This window comes from Limulus polyphemus, unplaced genomic scaffold, assembly GCF_000517525.1.
Source record: "Limulus polyphemus unplaced genomic scaffold, Limulus_polyphemus-2.1.2 Scaffold360, whole genome shotgun sequence".
NCBI lineage: Eukaryota > Metazoa > Arthropoda > Merostomata > Xiphosura > Limulidae > Limulus > Limulus polyphemus.
Genome location: NW_013665970.1, coordinates 121,385 through 139,380, shown reverse-complemented (window position 1 = coordinate 139,380; position 17,996 = coordinate 121,385). Strand labels below are relative to the sequence as shown.

The window sequence follows — 17,996 nt, the reverse complement described above, 5'->3', positions numbered from 1 at the left end:
ATCGCAAATTATTAGACATTAACAACATAATCTTTTCTAGTGACAGGGAGGAAAAGATTGAAAATTAATTTAAAACAACTTACTTCAAGAGATATAACTTATTTAGTAGGACGCTCAATGGCACCAACAAATGTTGCTTAAAAACAGATCGACTCCCGACTGTAACGTTACGAAACGTGTATCATTCTCTAAAATTAGAAACAGTAAACGCTGCACAAAAAGTCTTCATTTATGTCTGTGACATTCCAGCGAAGTATCTTTCTTTGTTACAAAACACAGATGGATTTATTATTGGAATTTTGTGGCACGAGGAAAGTATCATATTTCGAGAAAGTTAAAAAAAGAAAAAAGAACATCGTGTATTTAAACACCGACAGTTATGACGACGAGAACATTTGCCTAGTATCAGAACTCGTTACTCCGTCTCGGCTGTTTGTGGTTTGATACTGAGTAACAGTTACAGTTAAGTAGTGGTTGGCACCACTTTTGGAATTACGCATTAAATAACTTAGTTCCTAATAACTGGTTATGGGAGCTGTGACCCAGATGACCTTTGGTTTTGGAAAATCCTCAACTGTCAACACCCTCTATCAAAGTGTAGTTGAAATATCATTCTGTTGTGCACACTTCTTAACCCTCAACTGAGAGGGAGTGGGTGGGGTCACAATGACCCACGTCCATTTTTTCAAGTAGATATTCCAATTGAGCTAGTGCTGTTCTCTACCTGATATTTTCTGTACTTTAACCTCAATTAGTTCTTGAGTGTTGAGCAGAGCGGATGTGCTGCTGCAGTTCTCTTTCTTACTGTTGTAATCGTTTGTTTATCATTTTGACTCCCGCCATATTATGATAAATATTTTACCCTACCAGTTGAGGGTTAATCATAGCTTGTGATCAGCGAAGTAAGAATGAAGTATTTAAAGCAGTCTCATTTATTACCGAACTTGTTTCTATCATATTTCATACCTGAGATTTTGTTTTCAGACATTTTGATTTAATAGTCAATGCCAGTTAGGGCTCTAGATATCCTAGCCAGTGAAATGCCATTACATAAATTAAAATATTGTCCCCAAAAGTTTATTATCTCATTGAACTTTTTTTTATATATCCAAAACCTGTACACAAGAAACAAATGCTATTGTTAACATATCATAAATTTGTTTAAAGCACGTTGATGCTGTGAAATGATGTGTTTGCGGTACAATGTGGCTGTAAGCAAACATAGTTTACAGCACATTGCTTTCTGATGTTTCGAATAGGATCTGGTGTAGGATATAACGTCTGGCTGATAGGAGCATCACGTATACAATACGATATTCAACTTATGTTGTGTGTCAGGTTTTGGATGCATTATATGGTTGGTTCTGTAAGCAGTTTACGTTACAATTGGGATCAGGTGTAGGATATATTGTCTGGTTGATGCTGATAGAAGCAGAACGTATACAATACGATATTCAACTTATGTTGTGTGTCAGGTTTTGGATGCATTATATGGTTGGTTCTGTAAGCAGTTTATGTTACAATTTGGATTAGGTGTAAGATATATTGTCTGGTTGATGCTGATAGAAGCAGCACGTATACAATACGATATTCAACTTATATTGTGTGTCAGGTTTTGGATGCATTATATGGTTGGTTCTGTAAGCAGTTTATGTTACAATTGGGATCAGGTGTAGGATATATTGTCTGGTTGATGCTGATAGAAGCAGAACGTATACAATACGATATTCAACTTATATAGTGTGTCAGGTTTTGGATGCATTATATGGTTGGTTCTGTAAGCAGTTTATGTTACAATTGGGATCAAGTGTAGGATATATTGTCTGGTTGATGCTGATAGAAGCAGCACGTATACAATACGATATTCAACTTATGGTGTGTGTCAGGTTTTGGATGGATTATATGGTTGGTTCTGTAAGCAGTTTATGTTACAATTGGGATCAGGTGTAGGATACAGTATCAAGTTAATGTGTAGCAGCATCTGGTAATTATTTAGATGGTACATTGGTGTAGGAAGGAGTTGTAAAGTGGACGGTTCTGACGCCTCTGTTATACAATAACCTTTATTAAGTGTAGTCTCACTAATTGTTACTGAAAAAGAGTCAGTGTGTGGTCATCAATACATTAGAATATACAATATTTAACAAACTGGCAGTTATTTCCTATTAACCATGGCTGAAAATTGTAGTATTCAATATATTGGGAATAAAAATAAAAATTTAAAATGAATTTCATTTCCTGTCCAACTTGCAAGTAATAGCTCTATTCCAAGAGGAGAAGGGTCGATTTAATAACGTTGATGTAAAGCCATAAACGTGAAGTGGTAGCACTAAAACCAGAGCCCGTGGATTTTGTTGACTTAGAAGACTGGTTTTATTAAGACTCGTGTGAATGAATTGTAGTATCAGTAGTTAGGCCTCGTAAGAGTTCAGGCCAGTATGCAAATAAGTATAATGTAAGTCGAGCATGATGATGTCCAATTAACTGGGCGAAATCTTGAGTATTTCTTTATTAATCTTTAACCTTGTTTTGTCTGAAATAAACAAGTTTTGTTCATATATGTGTTGATTTTATTTATGAATACACCCGTACATCTATTCCTAGAAAGGGGGCAACGTGTTTGACTTTTGTAAAGAAGCCTTGAAGGTCAACGGTTCAGTCCCCATAACAGGATTTGCTGCTCTCATCGATAACAATGTAACGTACAGTGCGATAACCACAACCATAACAGCACAGCACACTGTGGCGTTTGTGGGGACCAAAGATGGCCGCCTGAAAAAGGTAAGGACACATTGTCCCACTTACTGTTTGTAAAGTTAAAAGTCTATTTTTGTAAATTTACTATTGGCTTTCTATTGTGCCACCCGTTAATTTTGAAAGATCTTAAGATACAGTTAGACTTCTCTAAAAGGAGGATCAGGTTACTAGTACCTTATTTTATTTGCTTATCTGTGGTAGGGGAACAAAACGCTTTTTTTTTAAAGCAGTTTCATGTTCACCTGTAACACAATATTTTAAGTGACCGTTCCCTTTTACGTGTTGTTCGTGTGGATTGGTTGCAGTCTAGCTTAGAACAACGTGTTCCCTACAGTTGGCTACTTGTAAGTTACATAGGTGCTTCCTATCACGAGAATAATTAATTGTACATATAAACCACGTTCTTGCGCACATGTTTTGGCACTCGTCGGGATTGATAAAGTTTTGTTAAACTTTGTTATCGTTTCTTTTTCTACAGGTCTAAAAGCAATAATTATGGTGTGTTGAAAGCAAAATTAAATGTATTTAAGTGAAAAATTTATATTCTAGCGAATTTGTGTGTGTGTGTATATATATGATTTAAGGACGACAGTAAGGAATGGTAGCGGAGGCGTGATTTTGAGTTTAAGTTTTATTATGTTGTTTTTGATTTATATTAAGTTCATTATTATTTTATAGTGCTGATGTTAAGTGCATATGAACAATTAATGTATTGCATAGCATTGTATATTGATTTATATATATATATATATTATTTTTTTTTATATACAGAAAGAGGAAGATATGGAAAGGGGGTAAAAAATAGTTCAGAGATTTGTCGGTTTGAATTATTGTTTGCTTTCCCTCTTTCAATCCCCCCCCCCCCCTATTTCATTGGACAGAGCTTATTCAATAAAACTGTACCTTTTAATTCACGACCAACCTGTGCTTATTTAAGAACGTGTTTTCCTACCTATAATAAACTTTGAAAACTTTGGTTGGGTTTTATTTACACCTAATTTAAAAAGTAATTACTCAACTAAAGATGTAGCACGTATAAACATCAGAATTGTTTACTGTTTAGTTTGTTAATGTATCAGTAACCGCTGTAACTTTTAGCTTTTGGTGCTTGAAAACAAATCTATCTAATTTTGTTGGCCACTTAACCTAGTATCTGGCCAGTTGTCTTTGCTGCTGTTAATATGGTGCCATATATGCTTATGTTTGAACCGTTGCCAAGTAATTTAGCACCGCTGTACACCGATGTTACACTCTTAGTGGGAATACAAGCATCACTACTGTGTTGTCAAGTGTGTAGATAAAAGGCTCTGTCCGACAGATCCATAAGTGCTTAAGCGTGAAGATTTATCGTTATGACAAACACGTGCGATCAAGAAACACCTGTACTGGATGAGACTAAATGGAAACAACACATTGTGGTATCTTTAAAGATAATTCAGCTCTGTGTGCCTGATATTTTCTAGAAGCTGATCTGAATCTTAATACCTTGTAAAGAAGTGATAAGCACGAGGACTGAATAGATCACACAGTAGCTAAATGTTGCAAAATCACCCAAAGAAACATACTCTTGTATAGTGTTTGTCATGTAGCATCACTTCTTGGAAATCCTTGTTTCATGTTTCTGTTTTGTTTTCCTTCAAGATTTGCAGCATTATATGAAGCTTTCATCAGTTACTTGGTATTTAGAATTGGAAACCGAGGATGTTGAAGATGCAAATTTTACTGTCTAGACATTGAGTAATTAAAGTTGGCCGTAAACGACGTTTTTAAGCCATCAATAAAACAAACAAAAAGGATGGTGTAAGTGAAGTCTTATGGTGAGCAAGCAAAAAAGTTTAGGGTTAGCAAAGTCACGTGCAGTAAGTAGCAAGCTGCTAACACAACAAACACAAAACGTATGACATTAACAAAAATCCATATGAACTAAATATGATCAATAAAAGATGGTGTAAAGAAATTTATTTGTCTGAAATGGCAAACTTATTTAACTAAGAAGGTGTAACTAAATTCACTTGAAGAACCAAGACGTTGACAAATTGAACAATAAAGCTTGATGTAAACAAAACCACGTGCTTGAAATCAAAAGGTGTTGATAAGCCAGCCAAGAAAGGTGGTTTCTATAGAGTTACGCGCTTATAATAGTAAGTAATTAAAAAACTATTACCTGTGCTAAAAAAAGAATGTACTGACAAGTAATACGTAAAACATGACGAACTAGCCAATTATCATTAGTTCTTGAATTGAAACGTAAACCTAATATTAAATCAGAAAACCCATACACACCGCGAAGAGCCGAGAGCTGCAGTTTCAGTCAGTGTCAATCTTCATTAGCACAGCTAATTCGATGACCGAGAATATCACAGAGTGGAGTTTTGTGCACTTATGTGTGCGCTTAATATAAAAACTACACCAATAATATAATGTTGTACTGAACCAGGTTTTAGAATTTACAAGACATTTTTGTATGAATGAACGAATATCTTATGAGTGCTGTAGTTGATAGGAATGTGATAAAAAGGACATTTGCTTTAAACATTCGCTATTATAGATTTTTCTGCACGCTTAGCTCGTTCAAAAATTAAGATATTTGTGATCGTTGACCGCGGAAGTCACGAGAATCCCTTTTTTTTATTACTTTTTTCTGTGGATCGTATGAACTGTCTCATCATACGTTTATTCTGTTCACAGCAGAATATTGCTTATAAAGCTCTTTTTCAGCAAGACATCTGTTTATCTATCTACCCAGCGGAATGAATGAATTGGACCCGTTTGTTTACATTTGGAACAGTTGAGGTTCTGTTAGCTGGTCGAAATGTTTATATTCCTAAACACCGGATCTTATCCTCTATGTCACTAGAAGCTTGAGTGATCACATTCACACACATACACGAGATTGGAAGCAGACTTATTTATTTTATTTTTTTTTACATTAAATGTGTGCTCCACACACTATCATTAGACGTGTATAATGTTAACAGTGGCTCATTTATGTCTTAATGGATGTTACTAAATCGGTTCAGAGTGTAATATATGGATGACATCTTTTTAGGTGACATATAACTGAATATCCCGAAATGATTACAGATAAACCACCGTATTTATAGATAATAAACTAGTAAATCACAAGGACTCATGTTAAAAGATCCGAGATAAAGGATTATAAAAATGTCAACAGATAGATAAGAAGCTGATGCAACTCTGTCTATTTTGTGTCGTACAGAGATGCTCATATCGACATTACAAAACACGGAATTCTCGTGAATTTGGTTTTATACAATTGAATGGAAATTGAGGGGTTAAAGACTTTGCTGAAGAAAGCTCATATGCGCCCCCTTTAGAGTAACAAAAGCATCATTACTAGTTGAAAATAAAATTATGCATATAAGCTTATTTAATATAAACATTACAGGTTCAGGATAATTAACTATGTCGAGTTTGTTGTACAAAATACATTTACGTTTTAATGCATGCCGCTGGTATTTCTTGTTTCCTGTAACATAAAGAGCGACTACATCAAAATGAAAAGAAATCCACAGGTTTTGCTAACTCGTGTATAAACACATGTGGTAATTAAAATAAGTGTGGCGGCTTCTTTCATGTTTCCTTTGTATTTTCATTGTTCTACGTGATAAAAGCTTTCAAAGAGCTCCTGTTCGGCATCTCTCACAATCTTTGGCCACTAGAAAAATAATGAACACGATAGATAAGAGAGGTACGGTGGCCAAAGATGCTCTTTTTTAATATTTTCTTTTTTTTTAAATCTAGTTACATCTTTCTGGTAAAACACTAAAGAACATTCTTACTTTGATACCGCCATGTTTTTGTTGTTGTTGTTACATTTGTGACAGGAGATACCGTGTGTATCTGGAGATTGGACCTTTTTTTATCATCTTCACCCGAAAAAAGTATTATGAGCAAATATGATTTTTTTTTAAATTTAAGAACATGTTACGTGTATAATGTACTCGTTCCTTTGTTTCTAGGGCTTATATGCTTCAAAGAAATTCAGAAATAGCATTACGTTCGCATTTTGTTGGGTTAAGGTTGTGTACAGTTTTATTTGTATTCAAATATATTTTTTCTCTGTGCTTGTGATTAAGAAAACATGTTACAAACGGCATTGCGTGTATTTGCTGTAGGTGCTTCTTAGCAGCAGAGAGATGGCAGAAGAATTTGAAGAAGTTGTTGTTGATCCTGGAAATCCAATTACTTCTGATCTACATTTGGATCCCACCAAGAAATTTGTTTATGTTCTTTCACCATATACAGTAAGTTAAACACTTTTATAACGATTTGGTTTGTTTGTTTTGAATTTCGCGCAAAGCTACACGAGGGCTATCTGCGCTAGCCGTTCCAAATTTAGCAGTGATAGTCTAGTGAGAAGGCAGCTAGTCATCACCACCCACCGCCAACTCTTGGGCTACTCTTTTACTAACGAATAGTGGGATTGACCGTCACATTATAACGCCCCCACGGCTGAAAGGGCGAGCATGTTTGGTGTGACAGGGATTCGAACCCGCGACCCGCAGATTGCGAGTCGAGTGTCCTAACCACCTGGCCATGCAGGGTCGTTTATACCGACAGGTAGCTTTGTGAGGTTACTTAGAACATTCTTTTTTTTTCATGTCTCAGAATTTTATTCTTTTTGTGATCGTTTTTCTGTTTATCATATCTATGTTAGTACGCCATTTGATGAGCGATAAAATACTTTTTTAAAGTACATAGAAATTAAGACTTGAACAACCCCAACCCAAACTACCTTTCATTGTTTCTAGTTTTTAATATAGAATTATTTGTGTAACGTTTAATTGCACAGGCCTGCGAATTTAAACTTCATAAAAGTTGTTATTGAATTATGGAAAATCCGTTATTAAAACCTGTGAATGGGACAACAGAGCACGAAATCAGCACTGGATAAAGAAGCAATGGCCATGCAGAGTCAACCTGATATCAGGATCGAAAAATATTAACATGAACGTTTGGTTGACACAAAGAAAGTCCTACTATCTCCACTTCACATAAAACTGGGCTTCATGAAGCAGTTTGTAAAGGCCTTAGACAAAGATGGCGACTGTTTCAATTATCTATGTGGGCAATTCCCAGCTCTTTCAGAAGCGAAACTTAAAGAAGGGATTTTTGTTGGACCTCAGATTAGCAAATTGTCTTCGGATGATCAGTTCGAAAGGATGATGAGGAAGGTTGAGAAAGAAGCGTGGATTGCCTTTAAAGATGTTACTGACAAATTTTTAGTAAACAACAAGGACTTAAATTACGAAAATATTGTCAATAACATGCTCGATAAATGTAAAGAGTTGGCTTGTAATATGAGATCGAAAGTTCATTTCTTACACTCACATATTGACTATTTCCCCGAAAATCTCGGTGCCATCAGCGAAGAACAAAGGGAAAGGTTTCATCAAGCTATCAGGGAAATGGAGAGGAGGTACCAGGGAAGGTTGAAACATCAGTATGATGACTGATTACTGCTGGTCATTGAAACGAGATGCTCCAGACGTAATACATAAAAGAAAAACCATAACACGTAGATTTCACAAAAAAAATCAGGATGAATGAGGGTGTATATTCGTTTGACATCAATGTTCTTCCATTTTCTTCAGTTTGTTTGTATTTTTGTTAATAAACATAATAATAAAAAATGTTCATTGTGGTAAACGAAATAATAAATTGAACTAAGTAAGACTTTTTTTTCCCGATTTGTAAAAACCTTACGTGATAGAAAAAAAAAGAATATTATTTTCGAAATTTACGTAGCCATACTTTTCACAAGAATGTTCACTGGTTTATTGTAACAATATTGCTGAATTAATACCAATGCTAGAAGCTGCAGTCTATGGGCCAAGTGAATGGCGATTGTTCATTGATTCCTCCAAAAGAAGTCTAAAAGGTCTTCACCATGGTAACATGTATATTTATATGCTCCTATTGCTCATTCGGTTCACTTGAAGGAAACGTACGAAAATCTTGAACTTCTTAATAAGGTCAAATACAAAGAACATGGTAGGCTACTTTGTGGAGTCTTAAAAAGTCCTTTGTATGTTGTTGGGTCAACAATTCGGTTATACAAAGTTTCCATGTTTTTTGTTTTTGTGTGTGTGGTACAGAAATCGTGGACATCATTTTACCTGGAGAAAGTAAGTTCTTAGCCTGAACTCTGGACCCCAAAATCTTTGAATAATCCTTTTATCCTTTGGAAGGCCCAAATCAGAATCAGATGAAGCCGTATCAAGAGTCTCTGATGGAGTAGGTACAGGTACATAAGGTCCATTAGCAACAGGTTTTATAGTAGACTGAGGGTTCGGATAAGAAATTTCCTTTTTATTTTGAGTGTTCTAGCCTTGCACGTTACATGAGCAAAATTAGCAGTAATCTCCGTGGTTTCTAGGCTCAAGTTATACCATTACAGTTCCAAAAGACAGACATTTTTTACTTTTAGGCCATTGTCTCAACTTTTCGATACAAACTTTGTGTAGAGCACATGATTTGTGTTGGTCCCAAAGTTTTATTCCAAAATACATATAATACACTTTTTTCACCAATTCTGTACTGTTTTGCCTTTGTTTCTTTAAAACAAATTCCCCACAAATATAACAGAATATGTTTGGGTCATTTACACAACTACTTATTGCTATAGCAATGAATAAAAAATATTGAAAAAAAGTCAAAGTGCATGCACAAACAAATATTATTACCATACCACACGTCATGCAGCTTGTTTATATACTAGTGGTGTGTTTCTCGTGGATTCTAGAACGAACAATAAGACTCTCATGTTGCGATTGGTAGAGAAGAATCTATAGCCAGTGACTGTCAACATTTTAAGTATAACAAAATGTGACCCAATTTCAATGAAAATTATTTACTTATGTAAAAATACATACGACATTTGTGAAAAATCTGTACGTGATGGAAAAAATGGACATTTTTGGATTCAGCATATAGGATAGAACATGTAAAAGTTTCAAGACAATAAAACCATCACAGACCTGTGTAGTCGAGAAAAGCTATTATGTGAGCATAATAGTTTCATATCAGAAGAATGCAGTTTTCTAAAAATCTTCTTAACATTTCAGTACAAAACACAGTTATAGTGCATAATAAGGCAGACTGTACTGGAAGCAAGAAGCAGCATCTTTATGTTAATGCTTTTTGCTTATCTTTAACTAGGCTGACTTGTATCTAAAATGAGACGAAAAGACAACAAGATGCTACTTTATGTCAAGCAAAGGACCACATAACTTCCAAGCATGAATACTGAGTTTCCGAACATCTGGATGGAGAATGTCTGATCGAGGTTGTCTCAACAGAAACTGCCAAAGTGGAAGAGGTAGAGGTGGACATTCCTGCAGATATGGAAGAAGCAGAAACCACGTTTGAGATAGCTAATATCCACAGGGAGGGGAACAAACCATAGTCAGAACCTGGGACAATAGCCTAATCAAGGGAACAGTATAAAGATGTAAACCTGTCCAGTCCTGACTGAATGCATCTACTGTCAACGTTTGAGGATGAGGTATCAGAGACCAAAACATCTACATTGAGAATTCCAATGAGTTGCAAAGGCATCGATCGTTGGAGACCCGAATTGAGAGCAAATACACTGAAAACCGTGTGATCTAGCATCCATTCCATTGAGACAAGTAAATTCATCACTCCTGGAACATGACATACTAAAAGACTGATACAATGGGAATGAACCCAATAGGAAAGATCCAAGGTACAAAAACAATAGTCTCAATAATGTGTGCCTCTTTAACGAGAAATCTGAGATACCACTTTGGAATTGTCGTAATATATCATGACAATTTTACCCTTCAAAAGAGACAGACCTTGAACCATTGCCCAGTGTACTGCAAGGAGTTTGAGAACATTGATATGGAGGATAAACTCGTCTTCTCTCCAAATACCCTAGAATTCCAGACCTTGAATATAAGCTCCCGATCCCTGAAGAGATGCATTTGTGAACAGACAGATCTCGGGACGAGGTGGTGGAATGGGTACCCCAATAGTAGTTGTTCTGACCCAACCACCATTTGCAATTGACGATGTTTCCCCTGAGTAATGAGAAAGGATGATCTAAAGATCGGAATGCAAGATCAATTGGTCGCACAGTGACCACTGAAGGGACCTTATATATGCTCAACTCAAAGGAATAAGAGACTTGAGGAATGCCCACATCCCCAAAATAGAGAGAACCATCTGCAGAGTATGAGAAGGAGACATAAGTAAAAGCACGAAGGCTCTTTGCATGGCTTGAAATCTGATAGGGTTTGGTTGAGCACGAGTTAATTGAGTATTGAAAAACACACCCAGATGGACGAGATATTGCATTGGTGACAGAATAGATTTCTCCATTCTGATTAGGAAGCCTGCTTTTGTGGCTTCTGAAAGGAGAATCTGAGAGTGTTGTTCTGCTAACTGACGAGATAGTGTCAGAAGGAGCCAGTCCTCCATATAATGATGTATGCACAGGTCTAAGGAATGCAGGTTTCGAAGAAAAACTCGAACAACTCTGCATAAGATAGAAGGTACTGATGCAAGATCAAAAGGTAGAGCCCTGAACTGCAGAGCCTGACCCTTGTGCACAAATCTGAGAAACCTCCAGGAAGATTCTACTATAATAATATGGAGATAAGCATCAGTAGCATCGAACTTGGTCATCCAGAGCCCTGGTATGAAGTGTCAATGTAGATTGAGAAAAGATTCTATTGTAAAGCGAGGAGGATCTACAAATTAGTTGAGTCGAGATAGATGGATGATTGGATGATAATCTTCTGTCTTCTTGGGTACAACGAATAAACAGGAATAAAATGCCGGAAGAACGGGTTCGGCCCTCTTTACTGCCTGTTTGACTAACAACTCTCTTATGGTCTGGGAACGAAGCTCCACTCACCATGGATCTGTTGGAGGTGAAAAGGCAACAGGTTGTGCAGACAATAGTGGAGGTGATGTAAATTGAATAACCAACCCTGAAGCCAGAACACTGAGTACCCATGGATCCCTGGTAAAAGAACTCCATATGTCCAGAAAGTGATGTAATCATGCTCCCACTCCCTGCTCATGAGATAGACACTGATGCCACTGTCGATGGTCCGCCCGAGCCGAAAATTATTGAGAATATGGACGAACTCTATTATGGGAACCAATAGACCTGGGAACATAAGGAGGGGTGGGGAAACACTACGAGCCGACACACTCAAATTAGCACCAGAAAGGCGAAAAGCCAACAACAATAAAGAATAATGTAAACGAGCTGAATCAAATCGTGATTCTAACATCTCTGGAACTCTGGCAAGCAACATGGGACAGAGAAAAGGAGCTTTCCGTAACTCCCTGAGGGGAGAAGATAAATACCTCAGGATAGTTCTGAGAGTAAGACGAATCCGAGGAAACTGTGATCTGTTTAAAGTGATCACAGGTTCCAATCTAGACCCCCAAAGGTCCATCAGGGGGCCCATCCATTGAGAATGTAAATATAACTCCTCATGGCGGTGATAAGCCAAAGCATGCTGTTCCAATAAAGGTGGGGGATAAAGCATAGTTACCCCATTGTGTAACTGAGCAGCAAATCTCCCAGTATGAACAGCAATATCAGGAGGAGGAGGAAAACCAAGTAATCACTTGCTGTCCTTTTTGCCAACAAGGAAGGAATATAGGACAGACCCCCAAAACCTCACAAACCCGAGTAACCAACTGAAAAAAGGGGATGGAGGTGGCTGATCAAAATGATCCTCTGTTGAGGCTGACCTAGTAAAACAATTGGCTGGAAAATGCGAGTCTAAATTCTCCCCAGCTGGTCCCGGGTCATTTGCAAAAGCCACTTTAGAACCCCCAGAGACACACCCTCGGTCCACATATATGTCATAATCTCTCAATGGCTCATATTATGGACAGCTTCAACTGAGAGTGATCCCTCTCCTGGCCATTGACAAACACCAGATAGCAGAGACTGAAGATAAAAGGTCTGGTAGGCCTCCGTAGTAGAAATATTAACTCGAGAATTCATACCCATCGGTACGTTTTTTTGTTGTTAAAGTAATTTATAAATATAAACGAAGATATAACCATAGTAATGCCAACCACGTTCAAAGTTGCAACGTAAATTGTAAATAATCACAAAACTCCTGTTTATAGAAACCCATGACAAATGCTTTGTCGAGAAAAAGTGATTACATTATCTGAATGAGGTGCTCATATACAGTACCTAGATAGAGGAGGCATTGAAGTTGATGGAGAATTTTGCAAGTTAGAATTTGCCAAGGACATTTGAGTGAGGTATAAAAGACTGGAGCAAGCTTTTTCAATGCTTAGATGGGAAAGAGAGTGAAAACCCTGGAGATCGAGAAATAGCTATAGTGTCACCAGAAGTAAGTATGTTTTGGAAGGAATGTGGGTTTCAGGATATCTGTGTGCTTTTGTCACAGTACCATTAACAGCAGAGATGATTTGAAGTGCAAGGCACAATGAATCCTGACTGGACTAAGACATCCACAAGTATTGGGTATGCACTGTTACAGGCAATACATATATACATACAACCCCTCTAGAAATGTTTTGTTTGTTTGTTTGTTTGTTTTGAATTTTACGCAAAGCTACACGAGGGCTATCTGCGCTAGCCGTCCCTAATTTAGCAGTGTAAGACTATAGGGAAGGCAGCTAGTCATTACCACCCACCGCCAACTCTTGGGCTACTCTTTTACCAACGAATAGTGGGATTGATCGTCACATTACAACGCCCCCACGGCTGAAAGGGCGAGCATGTTTGGTGGGATGCGGATTCGAACCCGCGACCCGCAGATTGTGAGTCGAGCGCCTTATCCACCTGGCCATGCCGGGCACTACAGGAGAAATAAGTTTATGTTATAATGAAAGGTTACGGTTCAAATCTATATGTGAGTATGGTTAAAGTTCAATACGTGGAGAAAACTCAGAATCAATTCTATCACGTATTTCATAATTACATTCTGCTTAAGACTATCATGAAATTTCAAAGAATAAGTGTATTGCTCTGAACCGTTATAACTGTACAATGCACGTGATGTACAGCGTTCGAACTTACTGTGTACGAAACTATGATGTTTTACCAGGAACTGCATCTTACAAAAAATGTAGAAGGTAATGCCCTAGTGGTAGATCAATAAACTACCTATACACTGACGTATATATCAGACGTGAAGCTTGGTTTGTAAACTCCGCTGGTGAGTTATTCCTGCATGTGAAATGCGTATGTTTTTAGTCTGTTTCATATAAAGTGTGATGGGCTGTAATGTTCAGTAGTGTGCTGTTTGCTGTGTCATTGCTGACTTGAGCTGACCACAGCAATGTCAGCTTACATCATCACACTACATAACAGAATTCTAATTTTCTTTAAAAAGTAATCTTTAAACGGACGTATTGATTCATAATCCTACACAAACACAAGAACAAAACCGGCTTGTAGTATATATATATAATAAAGAGTCCAAACTTCAGTCTAAGAACCTGTTATAGGTTTTTATAAGATACATAAATATAATTAAATAATTACGTTTATCTTCCAAGAGTTACCATCATCATATTAGTTTGTTTTTTTGTTTTTGTTTTTTTTGGGGGGGGGGTCTTGTAATAAGTCTAGTAATCTGGACATTATTAATTAAGTCCCTGTACCTCGCCGGATTTTTAAACACTTATCTAAATTATTCATGAATCAATTTATTTGTGGGTCAATGACTTTACTAAAACAACACAAAGTCTCACATCTATGTAGGTAACTTGTCTCAATCAGAAGTTAAAATTAACGAAAAAAAATCATTAGGATTACAGATTGTCGGTTCTTTACAGTTATAACAGGCAAAACCATACAATTACTCAATATGATGCAATATGTGGACCCAGGATCGAATCCTGGCCTCTACCACTAGAAACCCTCTCAGGATTTCTCTGAAGACGGCAGCTGAGTATCAGACAAAACGTGGAATATATACTAGTTAGTAATTACTATCTAGTAATAATATATCTATATAAACTAATTAATAATTACAGACTAAAGTGATCGTGCAGGCTTCTAACCATGACAAAGATATACGTTATTTTTTACTACAATATTCATTTTATGGGCATTCAAAGCTGGCATTTAAACGTCACGAAACTATTACAATTCCATAGAATTTCAATGAAGGTGGCGTGATTTTAAGATGATATATAAACATTTATATAAGACGTATGATTTCTTTAATTCATTTTTTATGGAATAAAGTTAAGAGTGCTTTGCTGCAGCAATTTTTTTTGTAAATTTTCTCTCTCTATTTATCTTCATAGTTTGTCATTTTATTCTTTCTTCACCTCTAGTCTACATACGAGACTTTATGTTGCAAATGAGGTAATTAATCTTCCACTAACTGCTTAGAACCAGTAAAAAAAAAGTCTCTTAAAGTTGTTGTTTTTCAACCTATTTACCCAGAGTATCCTCTTCTAAGGTAAAATACATGTTTTTCTTTCGCCATTCTTTCTATTTCTGTTTCTTTATTGTAGCCCCCTAGTGGCTCAGCGGTAAGTCACTAGGCTTATAGTGCTGAAAAACGGGTTTCAATACCTGTGGTGGGCACAGCACAGATACCCTATAATGTAGCTTTGTGTTTAAAAGCAAAACAAACAAACAATGTTTATTGTACATATACATTTCAAACATAAAAAATGGTCGTTGGTTGTTTGTTTATTGTAAACCTACTAAGGCTGTTACCGTCGTCCCTAATGTTGAACTGTCGACTACAGGGAAGGCAACCAGCCAACAGTATCCACCACCAACTTTGGGGCTACTTGTTACCAACGAATAATGGGATTTACCGTCACATTTTAATTTCTCTACAGCTGAAAGGGCGAGCATGATTGCAGCTGGATTTCGATTCCTCGATCTGCACATTGTGAGTCGAGTGTCTTAACCAACAATACCATGTCAAGCCCATTTATAAAGAAACGCCCCCTTCCCGTTTTAATTTTTCTTAACATATTAGAAAATTGATTTCTGTCAATAATTTTAAACAGGCTCCTCACTAGCCAGTGGGGGACATTATTGTTGAAAATAAAAACCTACCCAATCCGGTTTTTCTTAATTTGAACTGAGATTTTTTGGACATTTTTATTGGCTGAAAAGAAGGCATTTCCCGAACTTTATTAGCGTTGGGGCTGCGTAAAGTGATTTGAAGTGGTAAGGTAACTGAAATCCGTCAGCACATCACGGGCTTAACGGTTAAGCACTAGAAGCATGAAAGTCTCCAAATGACGCTCACAGGTATTCAGGAACCATTTAGAACCACCTTTGTAGATATTGTGCATCAAGCCGAATACAATATTATGCCTGTAGCTACTTTCAAAGTGTTCCTGTCTGCTCATCCTACTGCTGACTGTCGTGATGCTTCGACCTTCCCTACCGAATCGCAGGGGAAATTGTTTGTATCTCAACTGAAAGCTAAACATAAAAAGTTGATATCAGAAGCATAAAAGGTTGGCAGTTCTTTAATTAAGGATGCTGAGAATGAGGCTTTATTGATATATACTGAATTTACTCCCAGCAGATAGACCTTAGTATTAGCTAGTATGGAGACAATATTCTAGTAAAAGTTTACATTTGTCAGCCTGTATTGTATAGTTAATTACCAACAGTTGTATTACAATTGCCCCCCAGTGGCACAGCGGTATGTCTGCGGACTTATAACGCTAGAATCCGGGTTTCGATACTCGTGGTGGGCAGAGCACAGATAGCCCATTGTGTAGCTTTGTGCTTAATTACAAACAAACAAACAAACTATTACAATTTGCTTTGTTTGGCATGATTCGAACCCAAACGAGGGACTAGATACCTGTTTGGTAGGTCTTATGTTATTTCAGTGACCAGTTAAAAATACCAATAAATTTTAATATTTCCACCACAATCACCGTATCTAAGAAACTGGCTGCCTCCTATACAATTTCTCCCAAAACACAAAATCGGCCTGACATGGCCTTCTCATTAAAGTAACTGACTGTGGACAAAAATATTCAAAACTGGTTGAATATGATTTTGAGAAATGGTTTTTATACTCGTAAGTACCACATATAGCGTGACTATGACGTCATCATAACATAACACACAACTATATAAGTCTCTTGTTCAAAACTGCTTGCATGTGATTATGACGTATATTCCTGATTAATAGTTCTTGGGCTGAGATTATTAATTTTGGCAAGGATTTAAGGTATTAGTCTTCATTTATGTTTTGTCAATGAGAACTGGTAAAGGCAGAGATGGGAAGGCGAAGGCCAAGGTTTACAGCCCATAATTAGGGTCATAGGTTGTCGGAGATCCGTAGGTACTATATGTATATATATATCGTGACTATGACGTCATCATACCACACAACTGTGTGCATTATTTTCCACATAGTCAAATCGTTTTACACGCCAAGTATCACAACATTATGTCTGATGGTTTCCTGAATGCAGTCTTTCGAAGAGCGGAAGTGACGTTTGATACAGCCGGATATGTGATCATCGTTTTGTCCAAACGATTTTCATTCTGTCAAGTTTTGATTATCACTTGTTCCATTGAGGTTCAGCTAGAAAACCTCTCTTCTCTGAAGGTTCTTCTTGGGAATACTTTTCAGTAACGTCTTCGATGTTCCATTGTGCAGATTTCTGTAAGTTCTTATCACCATGGTTTCTTGTAACTAAAACGTGCCATGCGAACTGGAGAATAAAAAAAGGATCGTGCTTAACAAAAGAAGAAAACTTTAAGTAATGAGATTAAAAAAAGGATAAGCTGTCTGTGCTCCTGGAAGAGCAGATGAAGCACGTAGAGAGAGAGAGGTAATTTTCCCACTTTTTACTGGGATAACTAAGGGGCCCTAGTTCTTAGTGAGAGGTGCCTATGTACTGTTTTTGTAGTGTCTGCTAAGCCGCTGAACTCCCATTGACTCATGTGACGTCATTCTCATTCACCTTTATAAGACCATACTTTGAAACGTTATATCGTACTTGAAGGCGCTAATAATTATTATTATTTTGTAATGTATAAGTGTTAACAAAATCTGAAACGCCCTCTACCGACTTGTAATATTTTAGGAAAACATTTATGAACGTTCAGATAGGATGGAAGTTCACTTTATTTTTATTTTTTTTTAGGAATGGGAGGAACATTTAACTGATATTGCTTTGAGACGGCTTGAATGGGTAATATAGAAAAACTTTAATATAAGTTTAACATAACA

At 36.9% G+C, this 17,996-nt stretch overlaps 1 protein-coding gene across 1 annotated transcript in view; it reads left to right on the top strand.

Annotated features, from left to right (window-relative positions):
- Nucleotides 1–17,996, top strand: part of LOC106457672 (plexin-B-like) — an 88,247-nt gene that overhangs the window by 45,920 nt on the left and 24,331 nt on the right. Inside the window, exons 5-8 of the mRNA XM_022383692.1 lie at nt 2,605–2,781; nt 6,897–7,031; nt 7,596–7,607; nt 12,670–12,737. Coding sequence (XP_022239400.1) covers nt 2,605–2,781; nt 6,897–7,031; nt 7,596–7,607; nt 12,670–12,737 — 392 coding nt within the window. The remainder of the gene's footprint in view (nt 1–2,604; nt 2,782–6,896; nt 7,032–7,595; nt 7,608–12,669; nt 12,738–17,996) is intronic.